At 43.6% G+C, this 23,657-nt stretch overlaps 1 protein-coding gene across 9 annotated transcripts in view; it reads right to left on the reverse strand.

Moving 5' to 3' along the window:
- The window catches only part of shank3b (SH3 and multiple ankyrin repeat domains 3b), a 36,506-nt gene that overhangs the window by 11,887 nt on the left and 962 nt on the right, over positions 1 to 23,657 (reverse strand). For 4 of the 9 annotated variants that reach the window (XM_037121667.1, XM_037121668.1, XM_037121664.1 and 1 more), the window contains exons 2-17: positions 18,449 to 18,860; positions 5,946 to 6,117; positions 5,561 to 5,764; positions 5,069 to 5,140; positions 4,847 to 4,955; positions 4,237 to 4,388; positions 3,212 to 3,341; positions 2,942 to 2,979; positions 2,730 to 2,846; positions 2,558 to 2,635; positions 2,202 to 2,268; positions 1,823 to 2,045; positions 1,227 to 1,405; positions 1,026 to 1,139; positions 857 to 932; positions 37 to 119 (exon numbers count right to left, since the gene is read on the reverse strand). In XM_037121667.1, the coding sequence (XP_036977562.1) occupies positions 37 to 119; positions 857 to 932; positions 1,026 to 1,139; positions 1,227 to 1,405; positions 1,823 to 2,045; positions 2,202 to 2,268; positions 2,558 to 2,635; positions 2,730 to 2,846; positions 2,942 to 2,979; positions 3,212 to 3,341; positions 4,237 to 4,388; positions 4,847 to 4,955; positions 5,069 to 5,140; positions 5,561 to 5,764; positions 5,946 to 6,113 (1,810 nt within the window). In that variant the 5' untranslated portion in view covers positions 6,114 to 6,117; positions 18,449 to 18,860. Of the gene's footprint in view, positions 1 to 36; positions 120 to 856; positions 933 to 1,025; positions 1,140 to 1,226; positions 1,406 to 1,822; positions 2,046 to 2,201; positions 2,269 to 2,557; positions 2,636 to 2,729; positions 2,847 to 2,941; positions 2,980 to 3,211; positions 3,342 to 4,236; positions 4,389 to 4,846; positions 4,956 to 5,068; positions 5,141 to 5,560; positions 5,765 to 5,945; positions 6,118 to 8,993; positions 9,121 to 18,448; positions 18,861 to 23,657 lie in introns of those variants that run through there. The other 5 variants (XM_037121672.1, XM_037121671.1, XM_037121666.1 and 2 more) reach the window with 3 other exon arrangements.

Consider the following 23,657-nt stretch of genomic DNA (forward strand, 5'->3'; position numbering starts at 1 on the left):
CACCCATCCATCCATCCATCCATCCCTCTTTTCTACCTTTAGCTCCTCTGAGGACGAAGCCAAATCCCTCGCTCTCTCTCTTCTGCAGCACGGCCGTCTTCTCCTCGATCACATAGTCGCTAAAACACACAAATACACATTTATCACAACATATTCACATTAAAAAGTGTTTAGTAAAAGTACTCACACCACACTGGGGTTTAAGAAAAACTGTAAAGCTGTCAGATAAATGTCGTGGAGTAAACAAAGTACATAATTATAATGTAATTAGTTACATTCAACCAGTGAATACCTGAAGTATATGTAGAAGTCATGTTTATTATTAACTGTATATGTTTGTGTATATACATATTTTTTTAATTCATTATTTTCTATATTGAGTGTTAATTTACTGTCATGTCATTATTGTTTCTACGCAGTGAAATTTGTGGACAGAAGATTCTGTAGATCTGTAAAATCTGCTTGTATAAATAAATCAAATTTTTATCTCTTTGTGAAGAACTTGTGCACGACAAATGAAGTTTATTATTCAGCCTTTAAGAGAAGATTCTGATCTTTTCATTGTTACGACTCATGACATGTTATCTCTACGTGATAAATATGATCTACAGTCTCGTGTCGTACCTGCAGCAGGTGTACTGATGGTGTGGTACCTGCAGCAGGTGTACTGACGGTGTGGTACCTGCAGCAGGTGTACTGACGGTGTGGTACCTGCAGCAGGTGTACTGACGGTGTGGTACCTGCAGCAGGTGTAGTGACGGTGTCGTACCTGCAGCAGGTGTACTGACGGTGTCGTACCTGCAGCAGGTGTAGTGACGGTGTAGTACCTGCAGCAGGTGTAGTGACGGTGTCGTACCTGTAGGAGGTGTAGTTGTCGTAGGACCCTACAGTGTAGTGTCTGAACAGTCTCTTGGTGCGGTCCTCCCTCGTCTCTGAAACACAGACATACATCATGTAGAAGAGTGACGCTCGGTCACAGACGGACGTCGTGAGATAATCTATAAATATCTGCAGTGATTATTCACCCAGTCGCGGGTCGTACTGTCTCATCTGGACTTCCTCCACACAGTCGGCAGGAAACCACCCGGTTCTTCCTTTAACGCTTCCCTCCCAGAACCCTCCTTCACCTATAGACAGAACTGTAGATCCACAACACACAGAGTGAGTGTCACCTCCGCAGATCTACACCAGCATGGCGTCATCACGTCTCCTCCAGCCTGTCTGACCTTTGACCCTCTCTCCTCGGTGCAGCTGGATCTCTCCCGTCCCCTGGGGCACGTGGGAGCGCGTGGCGATGAAGGTGCGACCCGGCACGGCGCTGTACAGCCTCCTCTTCCTCATCTGAGGGGTGAGGGGAGGGGAGGAGGGCGGGCTGGTCTCAACATGGCCGCCACCGCCGCTGGGGCTGCAGACAGACAGGTGGAGGTGAGACAGGTAGAAACAAACAGGTGGAAATGATACAGGTAGAAACAAACAGGTGGAGGAAAGACAGGTAGAGACAGACAGGTGGAGGTGAGACAGGTAGAGACAAACAGGTGGAGGTAAGACAGGTAGAGACAAACAGGTGGAGGTAAGACAGGTAGAGACAGACAGGTGGAGGTGAGACAGGTAGAGACAGACAGGTGGAGGTGAGACAGGTAGAGACAGACAGGTGGAGGTAAGACAGGTAGAGACAAACAGGTGGAGGTAAGACAGGTAGAGACAAACAGGTGGAGGTAAGACAGGTAGAGACAGACAGGTGGAGGTAAGACAGGTGGTGTCAGGAACACTTTGTTGTTTGTAAATGATTGAATTCTGTTTTTGTGTGTGTGTGCGTTCTTACCTGAGGCGGCGTGTGTGTCGTCGTAGTGAGTGTGTGTGCGTGTCGTGGTGTGTTTCCAGGCTTTGGAGGGAGGGGCCAGGAGAGGAGGCGGGGCTCTCCAGAGCGTTGTCACTGGCTGAGCGAATCAGAGAGCGAGGAGAGGACAGACCGTTTCCTGCCGACGTCCTGGTCTGGCCAACTCGGCGACGCTTCGTGTAGGATGGAGTTTCTCTGAAGGGAACTACTTGGGCGCATATAAACATATATACACACACACACACACACACACACACACAAACACACACACAGAAAGACACACACACAGTTAACTTCACCAGCTACTGTTGTACGTGCGCACACACACCATTTAAATGTGTGTTCACACTCTCAGCCAACTCACCAACGTCAGAGGTTTTGTGGATCTTGATGATTTCTGCCAGATCAAAGTTCCCAGCAATTATCGCCACCTACACACACACACACACACACACACACACACACATATCAGACATTAGCCTTTTGATATATTCCCGTTAAAGAGCAGGACGGCCTTTATTCTGTTTTTCATAAGGACTCAACAACACACCGTCTGACTCCATCATCGGTTCTTACTGAAGACAAAATCTTTAAATCTGTTTCTGAAACAGCTGCTGAGTTTTTATCACACAAACAGGAGGAATGAATGTCTGGTAGTTGTAGTTTTTTAGGCTGATATTGTAGTTTCTATTTTTTAGGCTGGTAGTTTTGTTCTTTTACCTGAAAGGCAGTCTGGTTGTTGTAGTTTTTGATGTCTTTATTGGCTCCTCTGAACAGCAGCACTCGGGCACAGCTGTCCTGCAAAACCAGCAACAATAATTGTATTTAACTTCAAAATAAAAGCACATGACACACAGAACTGATGAGAGAACAACCTGTTTTCATCAGTTACCTGGTTGTAGAGAGCACAGAGGTGCAGTGCAGTGTTTCCCGATGCATTCTGGGAACTCATGTCAGCGCCATAGAACAGCAGGTGCTCCAAGTGCTGCACGTTACCAAAGCGACATGCCTGCACACACACACACACAAATCATAATTATATAGGCAAGGTATTTAAATGGATTGATGTGTGTGCGTCTGTGCGTCTGCGTGTGTGTGTGTCACCTGGTGGATTTCCTGCCATCCGTTCTCATCAGTCATTCCTGAAACCATGACAACAACAATTCTTTCAGCAGTGTTTTTCTCACAAAGCTCCAAAATAAAAAAAGCAACCACAGTCTGATGTCTAAAAGGCAGCAGTGGTGTCATCTCTCACACACACTCGCACTCTCTCACACACACACACACACACACACACACACACACACACACACACACACACACACAGGTGACAGTGTATGATAACAGCTGGATTGGCCCTGCGAGCCTCCGTACCGATGGTGGCGTGGTCCTGCAGCAGCAGCTCGCAGCAGTAGGGGGCGCCGCCCACCATGGCGGAGTGATACAGGGGAGTCAGTCCTCTGCTGTCCTTGTAGTCCGGAGACGCTCCGAGGTCCAGCAGAGTCTGAGGACCGGATCGGGACAGGACAGGACTCAGTGACGTGTTGTCAAACTCAATGACGATGACGCATCGGGATAAAAAAAGACTCTGACGTAAAACTGTTTGTGTTGAAGGTGAATGAACACAAAACGTTACAGCTGTGTGGTGAAGAAGCTGCTGCTCGAGTCACATAAATGTTCAATACTCAGTTAAAATACAAGAACTTCAAGACAGTTCTGTCCCTGCCGGTACCAACAGGACCCAGTGAGAGTATGTATGTATGTTTGTTCTGGGTGTTTCTACACAAACATCCACTTCTGAAGGACAAAATATCTTAAAACAGACTCAGTCTTCTAACATTTAACCTCAGAAACACAATATTCCAGAACTCACTGACTCTGTGAAAACACAGACATGAACTCTTCATCTTGTTTATGAACTGATGTCACCTGTGAGGAAGGTAACACCAGCGACACCATCCATGAGGGAGGCATCTTTACAAAATGGCTGCCACGAGGCATCAACCCACCATGTTGTCACTCATGTAACACTCAATAATCACGTCATTAAATCCTTTTTTATTCTAGTTTCTTACAGATTAACAGTACATGTGTCTTCTAACTGCACTGAGTCCTAAATTCAGTGATTTTCAGGGTCATCAGTGTGATTTTTATTTCACAATAAGAGTCACGGTAACAACACAGAGGCCGCCTCACAACTATCTCGTAATATCTATTCAGGATTTATTGTTTCTATCATATATTTGATTGTTGTGGTTAAATTATTATATTTCAAATGGTAGTAAAACAGGTTAGAACTCAAAATATGGCACCTTCCACCAGCTTGACTCTGAGGACAGTCATTGTTCAAATCACCTGATGTTTTGTGATGAAATATTAAAAAACGTGTCTTCTCTTACGGTGAGCGAGGAGCTGTTCCTGCAGAGGACGGCCCGGTGCAGAGCGGTGATACCGTCTCTGGTTCTGAAGTCCAGGTGAGCTCCTCCGCTGCGGAGCACTTTAATCAGCTCACAGCTCTCCTCCAGCTGGACGGCCAGCGTCAGAGGACACTCTGAGACACAAACACAAGACTTATTACTGCTCTGAAAATAGACCCGACACACACACGTCCTCTGAAGTGAAGCTGGAGACACGCGGGTCAGAGATGTGGAGGTTTTAATTACCTGTGTATACGTATTTTACATAATGGATTTATTCAGGTCGACTCTAATGATCTGTGACTCAACATATTTAAATTTGACAGCTATTAGACTGCATTTAAATCATCATATAGCAAGTTTTAACACAGGAAACATAAAGAAATAATAAATAAATCTGAAGCCTTCTGACGTCAACATTTATAAAATCTGAATATCTGAATTTAATGTGGGCTGAAGTCGGACGCTCAGCTGACAACAGGGATAGCACAAATGCTAACAGCTAACAAAACAAGTGCCAGGTGTGTTTAATTAATTCAACCCTGTGTGTGTGTGTGTGTGTGTGTGTGTGTGTGTGTGTGTGTGTGCTCACCCCCGCTGTCAGAGTCGTGGAAGTTGGGGTCCAGGCCCTTCTCCAGCCACTTGGAAACCTTCTCCACATTCTTCTGATGCACATGTTCCATGAAGCGCTTCAGGTTGGCCTGAGAAACATCCGGACACATTAATTCATCACAAGAAAACTGATCAGTTCTCCTACAAACTCTCTTCAGTCTCTTTCAGTTGTAAGGATTTTATTGTCTTAACGTCACAGTACCTTGGTGTGAAGCTTGGCCAGCTGTTTATCGTCCACGTAGCTCTGCGTGTAAATTCTCCTCTTGTAACGAAACTGTGAAATACAAGGTCAAAGGTCAGAGCTCGTTTCTACTAATGCAAACAATACTGATGCAAATGTATCAGTCTCACATTACACACAAATAATCTTAAGTAACGTGAAGTTAAATTTGCTTTTTCCTCTGTGTGAATGTTTGTTAGCCTCTGCTAGCTTCCAGATACACGGCTGTGTTTCAGCCTCAGCTCAACACGCTCCAAATATCTGTCATTTTTGATTAGCCAGGAGTCAAGATGGCAACTTCTGGTACCGCCCACATTCAGAAACCTATGGGTGATGTCATAACGGCTCTATCCCCCATCCATATGTCAGGAAGTACCGACAGACGGACAAACACATTGTTGGTCTTGGATGAGGTTTGTTGACAGGATGAAACAGAGAAAACAGTGTAATCCTCCTTTAGACGAGGACGCGTACCTCCAGGTATGGGATGGGCGTGATGGGAGGGAGAGGGTATTCCTTCAGCAGCCGCTCCTCGTCCAGAAACTTTCCGGCTCGGCCGTTGAACGCCGGCTGGAAGAGACCATAGTTCAAAACATCCGACAGAGACTGAGTCAACGTCACCAGAACCCTCTGCTTACTGGTCCAAACTGGTAACTCTGGGTCCAACCGCAAACACTTCTGAGAGAGCCAGAGACAGAGAAACAGACAGACAGAGAAAGAGACAGAGACACAGACAGACAGACACACAGGTTTGTCCTGCTGATTCATTCATGTCGTCTTTTTTTATCCTCCACAGTCATATACAGTATTTATATAACTGAGTTTATATATATACTGTATATATTTATGTGTGTGTTACCGTCTGCTGCAGGTCCGGGATGCCAATGCGGACGACGATGCTGTTTCCGGAGGGCGTGTCGTCCGCGTCGTCGTCCCTGGCAACAGCAGAGCCTGTCGGGTTGCCGTTAGTAACCGCCTGTTGCCGCGGGCGATCATGTTTGGTGTCAGCAGCCGGACTCAGAGGCATGTGGCTGAAACACACACACACACACACACACACACACATAAAGGTGGAACAGGTTGAAAAGATGCATCGTCACGTGGAGAAAGTCTTCAGGCGGCTGCTGCTGCTTTAATCAGCATTCTGACATCTGCTGCTAGTTAGCATCTCCGTTAGCATTAGCCAGGCAGCAAAACTGGACCAGACAGATTCATCGGGCCAACATGCCACAGTTTAACCTGTTGTACCTGTAAACCTACAGTTGTGCAGCTGGTTAATTCAACTTGGCGAGATGAGAGAGAGGACAGAATTAACTTCCTGGAAATATTCACGTCATTCTGGGTTTTTGGGAGAGAAGGACGAGAACAACATGACGGTGAAATGTAAGTTGTGCCCGGAGGAGAAATGTTTGTTGGACTGTTGCCTCTGCTCAGGTCGCTGTCAGACTGATAGCACGATGAAGATGTGTGTCCGTCGTGAAGCTGCGATGTCACCGACCGTGGGCCGTAAAGACGGCTACAAAATGGCGGCAGAGTCGACACATTCAGAGGTTCATGTACAGCGTGTGTCACTGCACAGACAACAGGCACTCGTAGGTGGGTGAGTAGCAGCAGACCTGCATGATGCAGAAATGTGGAGCTGACGAACGTGTTAAAGGAACAGTCTGCTAAAAAATGATAAACCCAAACTGTCACTTGTTGGTCCTTCCTGCATGAGGTTTGGACTGTGGGCGGGTCACAACCAGAACAGCAAACATTAGTGTCGCCATACATCTCTTTTTTGGCTGAACTGTTCCTTTAACATGACAACCTCTACAGTTACAGAAACTTTGGGCCGATACTTTTTGTTTCAGTCGCGTCTCTTGAACACGGTTCACTTCTCACGGACTCGTCTCTGCACCCGATGATCAGATCGACAGCTGGATCTGATCTGGACTCAGAGGCTTCAGCGGGGATGATATTAGCATGAGTCTGACATCCTCCCACAGCATTTTTCTCACCGCGGACATTTTGCATTCTCAGAGGTGTAAGTAACATCAGTGATAATGGCTGCTCTCCACTGAGGTGTTCCACCGCAGAACAGAATGTAACACGGTCGTCTTCAAAGGTTTAATTACACGTGATGAGCCGAGACACCGACGACCCGACTGGTTGTTCTGTCTGTGTTTTCGTCTGTTTGCGGGACGACATCTTCTTCAGATCGTCTGCTGACTGCGATCTGACCTCCACCTTCTCTAACGCTAATAATGGCCTCGGGATGTTACATCACATCCTGTTTTTCACCCTGAGTGAAATGTGCTCGCACACAGAAACACAACACAGAGCGAGAGAGATAAGTGTCGGACCGTTCTGGAGTCAGAAGCTTTACAGACTGTACGAACATAATCACAAAGACACAAACAAGGAGGCTGAGTATCTTTTATTCTGTCACATTATTCTGACTTCTCTTTAAGGTCTGCTGCGGCTTCACAAGGTTCTCGACTCGTATAATTTCCTCATCTGGATTTTCTGCCGTCTCAAATATAAAAGACATGAATGAAAATAATTCTCATTGGCTGAAATTTGTTGCTATGATCTGAATTCTGCCAGTTTTCCTTCTGATGTACAATGTGGTCGCTACGTGAAAACTGTTACAGTGATGTTAGTCGTCTTTAATAAAGGAACATTTCAGAATTTTGTGAAGTAAAAAATCGGGACAATCCTCGTCATATTTCTCACAAAAAAAGGTCATTTGTTTTTATGTTCACACGGTTTGTTTGTGAGCTAAATGTATAAAATCCACAATCTGATCTGAGTTGTTCAGGAAGTCAGCCAGTTAAGCTAACGTATGATCCCAGCAGCCTGTGATGGCGTTTTACCTCTCTGTCCTCGTTAGCTTAGCTTAGCAGGACTCCAAACGGGGTCGAGCAGACAAACTACAACGTTCCTGAATTTAAAGCGCTGTTGAAATAAAACACCTGGTGATTCAAAACACCTCCATCAGTCTGAGGAGACAGAACACACGAGCAGAGAAGGCTACGCTGTGTGTGTAATGTTAGCTAACTGTTAGCCATTAGCCCGCGCTAATAAAACTTGATGATGACGTCACCCTCCTCACTGTTGATGAGCTGTACTTAAAGATGTAATTAATAACTCATTCATTAAAAGTTGCAGGTGTGTCCTTCATTAACATGTGACACAGTGAGTGCCTCAGTGCTTCCTGTCTTTATGCTAAGCTAACAGCTGCTGTATCCAGCTTCATGTTCACTGTGCAGACATCAGTGTTACTGAACGATGTATTTATTAAATGTAGCGTTCACGACATTCTCTGTCCACCATTTTATTTCTATTTTGTTCAGAGTAAATGTGTGATTCACCTGATAATCCTCTGAACTCTCGGTTTTCACATCATCACTTGCTTCCGTGTGATTATATAAATATTGATTACAGTAGTTTTAACACTGATCGGCAGTCAGATAAAGTTCAGCCCTCCGATAATTTCACGTATCCACCACTAACTCTTCCAGACGCGACCTCTCCCACTGCTGGTGTTACTTTCTATTCAACACAGCCCATTATAAAGTATTTAATTATCGTTTGTAGTAATCAACATTGGTGCTAATTAGCGCCTGATTACCATCCGTGCCAGCGAAAAGAAAAAAAAAAAAAAAACCACACACAAAAAAACGCGGAGAGCCGGATTTTCTGCTTCCATCACGGCCGAAAGATAAAAGAGAGCGAGGAGGATGAGTTGTGAGTTGTCATAGAAACTGGAATAGCAGGGAATCCTGTGCTAACCTCGCAGTGTCACCGTGTGTGTGTGTGTGTGTGTGTGTTAAAAAAAGCCCCCTGATCTACATGCTCGCTGTTGCCATGGCAACGCGGTTGAACAATTTTCGCAGTTCCCGTTTTAAAACTACCATCCTACCTGCTGACTCTCTCTCTCTCTGTATGTCCTGTCAGCCTCGCTCGCCCTTCACAGCAGCAGCAAACCGAGCGTCCACACTGAAGCGCTCGCACATCAGGGACGGTGACGGGAAGATGTTACAGAGGGATTCTGATTTATTTATTTATTCTTCAACAAAATGCTCTTCAGACTTTGGGTGCAACACGGCTGCTTCAACAGGTCGTTTAAAGATGAAGAAGAAACTAAGAGTTAAATAAAGATTCATGCAGAAATACCACGAGAGTCATGTTATATTATATGATATCACAGGAGCGATCCCAGAAGGAGCCACCTGCTGTTTTATCAACACAGGTTAAAGGAACAGTTCACCCAAACTATTAAAAAGCCCACTCATCCTCCTCTCCCTCCTGTTGATATAAGGTCAGGTGAAATGTCGTGGTTCTTGATTTAAGACAGAGAAACAACCAAAGAAATTAAAATTACTTGATTCAAACTTTAGCAGAATCAGCTGTTAGCACTTCCTGTTTGCAGTGTTCTCATGGATGTACAGACGACTCTCACTGGATTACTTTCATTTTGAATAAACCTTAAAACATGATTTTTCTAAGGCAAGTTCTGCACATGTGAGGAGCTTCTGTTTTGGGGGAAATCTAAGCAGATTTATAAAGTCCTCCTCTCCTCCTCATGATGATCTGAGCATCTTTGTGAATGATTACGAGCTAAATGCTAAACGAGCTACATTTCCTTTATCATTTCCAATATTCCAGTCTGGGTCGTGACGTCCATCGCTTAACATCTTGACGCTTGAGTTTAAATCTCAAAGAAATCCCGTTAATACAGAACAAATATAACAGATTAAACTCCACATACAGTTTAATTTAAGTGTTTATAAATCCAGGAACACGCGTCAGGACGCATTAACTTTAATATCTAACAGTTTCTTTCAGTTGGAGCTCGATTTATTTCAAGTCTGTAATTTCTGAATATTTGTTTGAATGTCTTCCAGGAAGTTTCCCTGGAAGGAAGTTTTCACATATTCTGGAACTAATTATAGAGCAAACAGACACAGTGTCCAATTAATACACTTCAAAGCCGTTAATCCTGATTAAATATTTACCGAGTGTTTCACAGAGAGCGAAGCAGGTCGAGTGTTTAACTTCTCGACGGGGAAGCAACAGAATCACACGTCTGACTCTTTTTATGCGTCACGATGGCGCCAGATCTCTTTTTCTTCCTCTGGTTTGTTTAATTCTTCTCTGTTTAATGGTTAATTAATATTTCCAGTGAGTAATGACGTGAAACACAAAGATAAGTTGCTTTCTCAGTCCAGTTGAGACAGAACCGGTCTGACCCGGAGGCCTCGTCACGTTCGTGTGCTGCATCAAGCCGTCTGTATTTTCCTCATTTTCTCTGATATCGTCTCCTGACGTGACGTTAATGCTCTGAGAAACATCGAGCTGCAGAAGCGGAGCGTCTGTTTCAACAGCAGCCTCGTCAATAAAACAGTTCAGTGCTGATTTGTTCACTTTCTTCATTTAGTTCAAGTAGAAGATGCTTTGTGTGTCTGTACTGAATATCACGACTGTAGGAAGCATTTATAATATGACAGGTGTTGATTCTTTTACCTGTTGTATTAGCTTTAGATAAAAAAATACATTTTACAGTTTCATCCAGAAGAATTTTGGCTCCAGATCAAATATTTGAAGATATTAAAAAGCTTAAATCACAGAAACTGGCTCGATGATTTATAATATCTTTGTGGCCCGAGATAGAAAATGCCATTTTATTGTTGTTGGGATCGATTGATCACATGTTGTTGTTCAGTCTGACAGACTCAACTCACACAACCTGACCTGCGCCGTGACATCACTGTCAAACAGACTTACTGTTCACTTTTATTGAGGAGTTAATCATCATAAATGAGGAAATCGCTCATTACGTAAATGAACAAGCCATCAAAATGCTTAATTTGCTGCTTCCACTTCAGATGTTGTGGTATAAATGTCTTCCTCTCCTGTATTTTACGATGATTCAGTAATTGGTTCTTTGTCTTTAATTCTAATATCTTTGTTTCAGCGCTTATTTCTTTCACTGTCGCTCGTTAAAACGCCAGAAAATGAAAAACATCGATCAGTGTTTCCTGAAGCCCAAAGATATTCAGATCACTGTCACAGAGGAGGAAACAAACTGGGACATATTCACATCTAACAAGCTGGAATCAGAAAGTTTGGACTTTTATATTCTTAAAAAAAAAACAAAAAAAAAGAACTCAAACCAACAAACTGATTGTCAAACAAGCTGACAGCTGATAACTGAGTCGTGGCAGCTCTGGTTGTTTCTTACTGCTTCCTGTCTCGGCGACGACTCAGTTAAATCAAATAAAGAAGCAAATTGTAAGCGAACATATGGCCTCTCAGTTCCCGGATGTCTGAGCGTCCTTGAAGGCACCGACAGGAAGTGTTTTTAATCACCACATTAACCTGCGATGATAATTTCATCCGGCCTCAGCAGTCGTTCTCTGAAACCCACTCCGAGTGTGAGCGAGTTGATTTTCAAGGCGCCCTGAAATGAACTAAAACCGGCGAGTGTAATCGAGCGGCGCTGACAGGACACGGAGAGGCAGCTCGCCGACATGAATCACTTCCTCTCATTCAGCGCAGTGAGAAAGACGAAGTAATTGCAGTGATATTTAAAGCTTCACATCTGAGCCTGTGGAGGAATCCTCAGCACGCAGGACGACGTGGCAAGCCTTTGAAATGTCAGAGGACCACAGCAAAAAGAAAATTACAGATTCATTCATTCCTTTTCTTCCTGTCACCACTCGCAGCCATTCAGGGTCAGAGCGGGGCTCCCAGCATGCACTGGGGTGGAGGTCACAGGCAGGTCAGATACAAACAGCTCTGAGACGGAAACGGTCGCTGCGTTCGACGACGAGGCTCGAAGGTTTTAAATGTTTTATCTGTTTTACTCCTTCGTGTTGAGTTCAAGTGTCTCGTTAAGACTGAACTCTGAACAGGCGAGCGGTAATTCTGTATCAGTGACTGTTCTCTGTGTAATCAATGGATCGGTGCATCAATAATTAAAATTATTTGTTCTACACAATGACGATTCTGCTGTCCGTAGATTTGTGGAAGAAATGTTAACAAGAGGAGAAAAATCCTCACTGACTGAAACAAACTGACCTTAAAGAACAACAGTCTGATCTGTTTTACGTTTGTTTACGTGTGGCGGACCCTGCCACCCCCCCAGTTTATTTCATCACTTATGGAGCCGGTAAATATTTCTGTCTTTGTATCACAGAATTAAAATACTCGACGTCCTGATAATGAAACTCAACAATCAACTGTCTTTGTGGTGCGTTCAGGAGCAGCTGGGACAAAATCCTACTGATTCTACCTTCATATGTGGTCTTAGATGAGTCCGGTTCTGATCCAGGTTTCTTTGAGAGCCGCTCAATATGTAAAGTGTTGTGAGATGACCCTGTTGTTAATCGGTGCTGTTCAGATAAAGATTGATCGATAATTTTTCAAAATGACACGTTTCTGTGATCTCTTGTGACTGACGACTAAGAACAGATTTTAAGAGACACTTGAGGCTGAAACATTTCAACTGATTTGCTTCACTCAGATTAAATTTTAATGGTTTAATAGTCTTTGAATTATATTAATATGAGCTCCAGAGACAAACTGTAAAAATGTCCTTCGGAGGAATATTTCATACTCTGAGTACCTTTCAGAGCCTGTGCTCACAAAACGACAAATCTAAATATCATCTAAAAGTCATAATACGTCCAAATAACAACCATAAAAGTTATCGTGTTCTCTGCTGTGTGTTGTTCTGTATCAGCAACAAAAGCTGCATCTCTACATTTGTTTTTTCAGGTTCCAACAGTCAACACTGAGCCGGAGCAGCAGATCAGCAGGTTACGTAACGTAATCAATATGAATCCTGTGTGAGTTCAGTCTGCAGCCGGCACAAATGTCCAAATGACAAAGTTTCTGTTCGCCGCAATCAACTCTGAGCCGTTCGATTCTCAGCCTTCAACAGTTTGTCTGCACTTGAGAAAACACATCACATCCACCAATCAAAGGCTCCGAATCACCTGAAACATCTAAAATAACAACCATCGCTGGTTCAGAGACACTCCAGAACCTCGACGGGTCGACGTAACGACAGAACTCAGTCTGATAATAATGTTTTCTGAACCAGACGAGCAGCTTCACCTGCCGACAAACTGTGAAACACTGACGGACGTCTTCAGCTGCTTCAGTCGTGTTCACTGCAGCAGAGGAAACCACAGAAAACACGTCAACACATTGTTCAGTTTTGAGGCTTTTCACGTGTCTGTGTCGGGAATAAAAGCTCATTAACTGAGAGTTTTTCACTGTTGTTTGACGGATTAACCTTCAAATGAAGGTAAAGACAAAAACTGGATCCAGCTGTTCAAACACAGATCTGTGACACTCTGATGTGGGGAACACCGCCAGCTTCTGAATTTATATCATCAGGAGGAGGAGAGGAGGACTTTATATCCTCAGGAGGAGAAGAGGAGGACTTTATATCCTCAGGAGGAGGAGAGGAGGACTTTATATCATCAGGAGGAGGAGAGGAGGACTTTATATCATCAGGAGGAGGAGAGGAGGACTTTATATCCTCAGGAGGAGGAGAGGAGGACTTTATATCATCAGGAGGAGGAGAGGAGGACTTTATATCCTCAGGAGGAGGAGAGGAGGACTTTATATCATCAGGAGGAGGCGAGGAGGACTTTATATCATCAGGAGGAGGAGAGGAGGACTTTATATCATCAGGAGGAGGAGAGGAGGACTTTATATCCTCAGGAGGAGGAGAGGAGGACTTTATATCCTCAGGAGGAGGAGAGGAGGACTTTATATCATCAGGAGGAGGAGAGGAGGACTTTATATCATCAGGAGGAGGAGAGGAGGACTTTATATCATCAGGAGGAGGAGAGGAGGACTTTATATCATCAGGAGGAGGATCCTTCCCATCATCCAACAGTCAGATTGCTGATCGTCTAATCTTCTTCTTCTTCTTCTTCTGAAATAATATTTTCTACGTCTGTATTTGAGCAGAACGAGACACGTGACAGGAAACGAGTGTAACGAGACAAAAGGCCCCCGGCCACCAGGACGCCCGACTCTCTTCCGCTCTTTCATCCATTTTTGGGCCCTTCTTCACTTCTTGGTCTTCCTTTTTTTTCTTGCTGCCTTCTTCCTCACATTCCTCCCCTCGTTCTCATTTCCTTTTCTTTCCACCGAGTCGTTACACTCCTACTCTTCCTACAGTTCAGGCTCTTTCCAACAATCCTACTTTCACACCTCATGAAGCAAAAACATTTCTGCTCTGAGCAATCAAACCATATTCTCTCTTGAAAACGCACCATCTGCACTTCTCTCTGCTGTAAATGTGAATGAGTCCTCCAGGTGACGCTCGGTGGGAGCAGGACCAGCGATTCTCTTGGTTTTTGTTTTTTTTTTCCCTCCATTGTTCACCGCAGAGAGCTCCGTTATGTAACGAGTCCTCGGGTCCATCGTCAGGTTTCCTTCAGGACCGATTGGATCCAGGATGTTCAGCGCAGGTTTCGATTTGGATCCAGATCATATTGTCTTGCGTTAGAGGTGAAATTCTTACTTGGCTCGAGCAGCGGGAGGCTTCTTCCTGAAATAACTCGGGTCACCATTTTGATCATTTCCCGTTTTTGTCCTGAGCGGAGCCGCTGTCCTCCCACACAGCCTGCACAATACAGCAGCTACCAGCTTCATCTGGAGACAAGAGCTGAAAATGCTTCAGTTTCACAGAACCAGAGGGCGTCTGAGAGGCTCGCAGTGTCTCCTAATGAGAAGATGTTTCAGTTTTAAATAATTAATTCAACTTATTTATGATTCTGTTTCAAAATTAAAAAAAATATCTGATACTAAAAAAAACATCCTGGCATCAAAAAATGTACCCAAGTTTAAAATTTAATGTGCAACAACTGGTGCTTGAGATCATGAAGAAGAAGAATTTAAAGAACTCGTGACCGTTCAGTAAACCCCGAACACTGATCATCCAGTCAGAGCTCATAATCAGGCACAGCAGCTTCATCAGGCTGTGATTCGTCCGTCCTCGACTCTCAGCAAATCAGTTCATGTTTTATTCATCCGTCCAAAAGACGCCAACTGAGAAGCCAGAAAGAAAGTTTCAAAACATCGTTCATCCCAGACGTCACAAGTTGAATCACGCTGAGCTGATTTACTCTTCAATCACCAATTTTACCACACTGTCGTCGACAGCGCTGCGTTCTTACAGCCAGATGACTGATATCACAGCACCAGATATCTTCTGGAAGACCTGAGGATCATCTGCTGTTTGTCACAGGACGTCAAACCATCTCCATTCATGCTCTCAGCGTTAGGAACGGGTATTTTAAGTCAAACCGTGATGTTTTCCTGAACCTGACCAGAGGATTTTGCTCAATTCAACTACATTCCATCAGCGATCATAAACAATGTGCTGCTGAAAACCAAGAATGAAGCTCAAATATTCCATCAGACGTTGATATTCTAGTTCAAATAAATATTGCATATCGACAATGTATATTTTAATATATAAAAGTGTGATATTCTTTGACTATAATTCGTCCTGCGAGTGTCGTCCTCTTGCATAATTCAGAAAGACTGAATGTTCCTTTATAGTGAGAAGAGCTTCTGTGTTAGCAGCTGACAACGATCACAGTCTGGCTGCTCCACACACCAAGTGATCAGGACGGAAATCAGCTTCACGTCCTGAACGCGAAATTCTGAGTTTCACAGACACAACAAGTGAGAGAAATGTCCAGGAGGAGGAGATAAGAGGAGCAGCGAGACACATGAAGGAGTCTGATGGCGGAAATTAAATAAGTTTACAACTTCTGAGGTTTTAGATTCAACACCATCGTTGTGGAGAGAACTCAAGGGTGGTTTTAGAAGAAAATCTCATTCAAAAGTCCCTTTAAAATTTGAGACATTTTGTTATTTTCCAACGCTGCCATCCGTCATGACCAAGCAGTCATTCAAACTGGATGACACGACCGACGAGTATTCACGAGAGCGGATCAGATCCAGTCTGGAGGAATCAACACCTGGAGACGTCTGACGGTCACAACTTGGCTTCACGTTTGCTCTGAACACACGAGCACCTCGACTGACCACGAGAGAACAGAAGCACCACTTTTCTTTTTCTTATCACAGAAAATAAACAGTTCTCCTCGTCTGACCTCTGAAGGAAGCTGCACAAACTGAAGGTGCTCGCTCACATTATTTATGTTAATCTTTCATGTCTAACATTCATATTTGATGTTAAGATAACTGCGTTGATTCATCTTGTAGTTAGTTTTGCCTGTTGGGATTTAAAAAAGCACTTAATCTGATGTAATGCCAACTGCGACATTAATGTTTCTTTCACGATTGCAATTGTTTAAAAATTAAAAAACACTTTAAATGGAAAGCCACTTGTGCTCTGAGTAATTTATTCTTCCTTTTTAGTTTTACATCAGCAGCATTTTTCAGGTCTTCACCTCGAGAGAACTTTTCTCTGGTGCTGACGTGTTGCTTCCACCACGCAGCCGGAGAAACGTAACAGCTATTTAATCACGTTCCAACAGATGCCGAGAAGTTTATTCACTTCTTCTTTCAACCCAGATAAAAAGAATCAAGGTCTCTCTGTGTTGTTTTGTGTACGTCAGCCAGCGAGGAGTCGTTCTCTAACCCTCTGAAAGGACGGAGATGTAAAAACACTTCATCGACCTTAAATATCTCTGGAACACGGCGAAGGCCATGATGAAGAGGATGAACAACAGGAAGAGCCTTCTCCTAAATCGGGTCGTTAAGTGTACGATTGTCTGGCAGCTAAAAGGACCAGAAGGTTGTTTGTTTTCTCCTCTTTCAGCAACAAATCAGCAGAAATCATTTACCTGAAGGGAAACACATCGCATGACACGTTTGTTTGTTTACGGAGTAAATCTGCACGCGTGGGAATCGTAGTTTAAAGTCTTTTGTGACTCCAGAGGAAGCTGCCTGTCATCTGATAACCCACCTCCAGTGATGTCACTCAGGGGCAGTGTTGCATTGTGGATAATGTAGGCCCTTGTTAAGGCTGAAATCTGATGTCACACTCAGGGTGGGAAGCTTGCTGCTGTTTTCTGCGTTGCAAGTCATATAAACATGGGGAATCTGACAAAATGTTATAATTTCACAATTGATCTGCAACTGATAATATTATGGACAGTGAGAATCGAGAGGACATCGGGACGTTTTTCAAGGTAAAACAATATATTTGATAACCGTTAGCATCTAACGTTACTGTTTGACAGTGTGACACTACGACAGGAAAGACGTGGAATAATTCTAAAATATCAGCTCACATCTTGGCCACATTTATTTAAGCCTTGAAGAGAAACACACTGGATTTAATCAAACAATATTGTTAGCTAAAAAGTGGTTGAATGCTAACATTTGCAAATGGTTTACCAAAGATGTCGTGTTACATTGAATTGTGGCCCTCCAAATTTGCAATGGATGATCATTTAAAGAAGAGGTGAAAAGATTCAAATTTGTCAGACGTCCCGTGTTTACACAACAACCCGTTAGCTAATGTTAGCATTCAACCTCTTGATGCGCTAACATTATAGTTTGATCAAATCCTGTGTGTTTCACCAATCTTAAAGAATCTATCTGGGATGTGTGTGTTGATTTTTTTTAAACGATTCATGGTTTTCCTGTTGAAACAATTATGCTAGCATGGAAGTGGTTGAACGCTAACATTAGCTTTGGTCTAACAGAAGCTAATCCTCTCAAATATGTTGTTTTATCTTGAAATGTGGCCGCAAGTCCTCCTAGATTTTTACTTTCCATTGTCTTTTCACTTGCTCATCAACCAGGAAGTGATGAAATTAGAACAACTTACTTGCAACTACCTGTAATTTAGCAGTATGAGATTTTAGTTTCCCACCTGAGTGTGATGTCAGAGGAAAATGGCCACCACGTGACAATGTTTCATGGAGCCGATGACTTTATATCATGAGGAGGAGGAGAGGATGACTCCATAAATCTCCTTAGAAATCCTCAAAGCAGACGCCTCTCACATGTGCAGAACTTGCCTTAGAAAAATCACGTTTTAAGATTTATTCAAAATGAAAGTAATCCAGTGACAGTCGTCTGTACATCCATGAGAACACTGCAAACAGGAAGTGCTAACAGCTGATTCTGCTAAAGTTTGAATCAAGTATTTTTAGTTTCTTTGGTTGTTTCTCTGTTTTAAATCAAGTCTGCAGCTGCTTCAACTCTGTTTTACTGTGAGGTTCCAGAACTGTTCTGTGGACTACGACACTTCACCTGACTTTACATCAACATGGAGATGAGGAGAGGATGAGTGAGTGTTTTGGTTGAACTGCTCCTTTAACCTCAACACTCCCAGTAATAAAGAGAAGCCGTCACACTCACCTATCGTCAGCAGTCCCATCAAACTTTTCCGACAGCCTTTACTGGTTTCTACTTGGTCTCTTCTGGTCTGGCCCGGCCTGGTCTGATCCGCTGTGCAGATTCTGACTGGATTACTGGTCACTGATCACTGGTTTCTGGCTTGTGGCTCTGGTCCAGCCCGAGAAGCCAGGTTCTTGTGTCTCTGGTTGGGTTTTCAGGGATGTTTCTTGTGGATTGCTGTAATCCTGCGAGGAGTTACTGTAGTCATGGAGTGAGTACTTTCTGCAGCAGGTGAAGTAGTTTTCCGAAGATGTCGTTGAACGAGCAGCAGAAGGAGTTTTTATTTATTTCTGTGATTGTTGTGTAGTAATCCTGCAGCGGAGCGAGTGGTCTCAGAGTTTCAGATTGTATTCTGGAAGCTGCCCTGCCCATCCTGTAGAAAGGGAGGAAAAGAGGGAGGAAGAGCGAGAGGAAGATGGGTGGGAGGTAAAGGAGAGGGAGGCCAGGATGTGAGGAGGAGGAGGAGGAGGGGGAGAAGGAGAAAAAAAACAACATGTCAGATGAGGAGCGGGAGGTGTTCGGAGACGACGGAGCGTGCTGTCTTGCAGTTTAAATCAGAATTGGGTCAGACACAGTTGCATTTTGCGGAGGCCATTTCAGGTTCACTCAGTTACACAATCTGGAGCTGTTGTGTTCGTTATCATGGCAACAAGGGAAAGAGCCGTAAACCTCATTTCCAACCGCCGCTGCGCTGGTAGTATTATGTAAAGTTCTAAATATTGATCCGTTTCTTTCTGTTTCTATTCTCAGACGAAATGAAAAATTGATGGTGGGACTCACTGTTAGCCTCGGTTAGCGCTAAGCGTTCATTAAAGTTGTGTGAGCTCACAGAGGGAGTCCGAGGAAACAGAGCGGAGCGAAAAAATGTGTCAGAAGAAGCGACTTCATGCTTTTTCTCTGTTGTTGTGGAGTTTCAACATCCACGACAAGCTTTTAAAAAAACAATCTGAAGGAACCACAGCTGTAACACAACATGAATAAGCAACTAATTTAACAACAATAATATATTTTCTCCAGTTTTTCTGCTTTTCTCTCATTGATATCTTTGTACATGTGAGTTTGTTTGGGATTTAAACTGTTAGTGGAACAAAATGAGACATTTAAAAACAGCCACGACGTCTCTGGACAAATGTGATGCTGTTAACTGTTTGTGACATTTCACACAGCTTGCCCTCCAACTCGAGATGATTGTGTGAACATGCCCCGTCTCTTTTATGGAGCTGCAAAATTATACAAAGTTAAACTGTGTTCACTGCAAAATGATAGATCCTCTTTCTTTGCTTTTATTGCTATTTGGAATATCCCTAGGTTTATCACAGGTAGGTACGTGGGCGTGCTTTCTGTTGTCATGATACAAAATTTTACCTTAATATTAATTTCAGTAATAAATAAACAGTTAATTAATTAATTAATGCAGTAATTAATTTCAGTAATAAACACACACTTGAAACCTCTTTCAACACCACAGCAAAACAAAGAGGATTATATTTATCTTTTTTGGAAATTAACAACCTGCACACAATAGTGTTACAGTTTCGGTAGTTACATTTATATCAAATGTGAATATTGCATTGTTATAAAGAAGTATCAATATTTCTGACAACCTTAATAAGTATTCAGCTTTTTCTTGTAAGCTGGTAGTCATGTAGCAGCCAGTTTTCAGCTGTTGGCCAACAGCTAACATCCGTCCAGCTACACGTCTTTGTTGATAGTAAGCTAACTGTTAGGAGGCTAGTAGCCTAGCATCTCTGGTACTGAGATAACCTGTGACTATGCGATTATTATTGTTACCATGACGACAGAGGTCAACTGACTGTTGTTTACTGCAGGTCCGAAACCAAGATATTTAGTTATTTACTGCAAAGTATTTCAGGCAGAGTTTGTTTTTCTCTGGAACACCTGGCCTTTAATTTTTGGGATTATGGGAAATGTTTCCAGACTTGTAGGACCTCAGAATAATGAAGTCATCTGACCAATGGGACGTCCCCGTTTACTGACAGTTTCTGCAGTCTGCTCAGAACCAGCTGTTGACCTTTGACAGCCTGTTAGCCGAGGGCTGCTAGCTTCCCCAGTTAGTCATCCAGTAGCATACTGATAGCCAGCTGGTAGCCTGCTAATGGCTAACAGCATGCTAACCAGCTGGTGCTTACAAGTGGATTATGTGGAACCAGGAGGTTTCCGTGGCAACGCAGACAGCCGCAGGAGGAGGACATGTCCAGAAGAAGAAAAACAATCGACAGAAAGAAAAAGACTTGACAAAGATTTGAACCACTTCCTGTGACTCCCACTTCCTGTTTCCTGTCTGGGTTGCCAAGGAAACGGATGTTTGGCAGGAAAAAGGCAGAGAAGCTGGACGGCACTGATAAAACACACACACAAACACACACACACACACACACACACACACACACACACACAGTATGTCTCTGTGTGTCCGATACTGTTGAGTCCTGATGTTCTGTATTGACCCGTCCAGAGTGTTTGTGGATGCAGCTCTTTAATTCAGAATAATTCAGGACTTTTGCTGTTAATTGGTGATAATTTCAGCTCAACACATGGAGTTAAGTTCTTCTGCAGCACTTTATCTGTCATGCTGTGAAGTCGAGGAAGCTTCTGACTACATTTGCATCCATCACGTCTCAGATCTCCGCCCGTCAGCCGGCACTTCTTCTCACATTAATCGCTCCGAATCTGAACGATCTGATCCTGATTCGACTCTTAAAAAACTAACTGGATCTGAAGAGGTCCAGTCGTGGTGACACCACAGAGATGCTTTTCATCTTTAGGTGTGAACAGGATGTGTGTGTGTGTGTGTGTGTGTGTCCTGAAAATGTAGCTCCCCTGGCCATTACCATGGTAACCAATGGCAGGAGCTGATAATACTGTATTATCATCTCTCTCTCTGACACACACACACTCACTTTATCTTGTCAAGTTTCTCACATCACTGGGAAACTAGAAACTGGCGGATCTGTTCGGCTTCTGTCTGTTCGCGTTAGAGGAAGATCAAAAATCCCGACACAGTGAAACGTCCCCTGAGAGCCTGAAATCATCATCACAGCCAATAACGTTCAAGTGCTGGATGAACTGAACGACATATTGATGATCAGCCCGGAATCTGATTGTGTTTCACTGAATCCTTTGCAATGAAATGTCACTAAAACCAGCATAAATAATATCTCTTTTCTGTCCACATGGGGGCAGCAGAAACAAGCGTCCCCTTCTCAGTCAATACGGTGAATTTATCTGCAAACTGTTGCTTATTTTCACATCAGTTAAATTTATTTTTACAATCACATTTCTGATGTTTACCTCTATGACTTGTTTTTAAGTGCCAGAACTCAGAACAGAGACAGAAGGTGAGTGGTTGAAATGAGACGACCCTTCATGAACCTCATATCATCGGCGGCGTTTACATAAACAGACGGGATCGGACGTTTCCAATATGGACGTGCAGTATGAACGACATCAAATCAAAATGACACTGCGTCATTACTGGACACAACGTTAGCAGCCTGAGCTCTGACCTGATATTAGACGAGCAGCACCAAGTGATCCAGTTTACTGCTCGACTTTAGTTTCAGACTTCGTATGTGATCGAAACAGGATGTGACATTGAAACAAACTGCAGGACTGACTGAACTACAGCTCAGTAGGAACCACGTAACGTAACCAACAAGAATCTGGACCCACCTAGAACGGACTGGTTGTGATTGGGCCATGATCATTCGATTGGAGTTGTGTTTGTGTCCACCTGATGAATGTAAGTCAGACACTCACTCCCTTTTGACTTTACTGAGCTCTGCCCAGAATCAACACCGCCGATCTGTTCACAAGTTTTTTTTTTGCACATAGCAACACAAACTAAGGGAGGGTTGGTAAAACTGACACGTCCAACGCTGAATTTCAATAACAGAAAAATAACAGATTGTCTGTGCTGATGGCGCTGGTCACTGCCGCCCCTCGAGCACGTCTTCTGACCAGCGTTGTGAATATCGTCTCCTCAGATCAGGTTGTGATGTTTTCTCTCCTGCAGACTGTGATCACAGCAGACGAGCTGATGGAGACATCTGATGTTTTAAATCAAGTCTCAGCTGCTTCAGTTGTTCAGCAGAACGCTGCAACTCTGTTTTACTGTGACGCTCCAGAACTGTTCTGTGGACTACGACACTTCATGGGGTCGAGTGGAGAATGACTGAATTTTAATCTTTGGGGCGAACTGTTCCTTTAAAACATAATCCAGGCGTTCAGCTGAGCTAAAACAAATAAATGGAGAGAGTGTCCGAGCGTGTCTGAGCGTGTGTCGGTCACATCAGGGGAGTGACCTGTAATTTACAGTCATTTGCAGATATTCATGCCAGAACGATTTTGCCCTGATTGTCACAGGCGCAAACAGTGTTGCATCATGGGAAATGTAGTCATGTAAATACACGTTTTTAAAAAAACAGATAACGGAGGCTTGTGTCATTTTCCTCTTCGGAAAGTTGACTCAGCCGGTGAAGCACTTCAACCTCCAACCATCAACGCTGAGGTCGAATCACTTGAGTCGCTCGAGACGAGCCCGCTGTCACAGCGCCCGGGCTCAACGCGTTGCCATGACAACCACGTGATGTTAAAGAGAGTCAGCGCTGCAGAAGAAGAAGAAGAAAATCCACTTCCTGTTTGAAGTGTTTGATTTTTTTTTTTATGGAGCAGATCATCTCTTTAGATAGACGGTCTGAGACTACGGCCTACACACACTCTGCTGCTGCTTACATAACACACACACACACACACACACACACACACGCACACACACACACACACACAGGAGGGTAAAGTGGTGCTTGAGGAAACAGAAACAGGAAATAAAAAGACAACTCGAGAGAAAGAGGGGGAGGGAAGGGAATAAAGGACCAGGAAGTACGAAGGGATAGAAAAGGAAAAGAAATAAAAGATGACCCAAAAAAAAGGAAAAGCCAGAGAAGGAGAGGAAGATGAAAGCAAAGGAAGGAAGGAATGTAAAAGGAGATGTGGGAGAAAAAGAAATGAGCACTGAAAGGAAAAAGGAAGGAAGGAACTGGAAGAGAGGAGGTGGATGAAGGAAAGGAGTGGAGAGAAAGGGAGGGATGAGTAAAGGAAGGAGGATACTGGGAGAGTGAAAGAAGCAAAGGAAAGGAGGAGAGAAGGA

The sequence above is a fragment of the Acanthopagrus latus genome, chromosome 14 (genome assembly GCF_904848185.1).
Source record: "Acanthopagrus latus isolate v.2019 chromosome 14, fAcaLat1.1, whole genome shotgun sequence".
NCBI lineage: Eukaryota > Metazoa > Chordata > Actinopteri > Spariformes > Sparidae > Acanthopagrus > Acanthopagrus latus.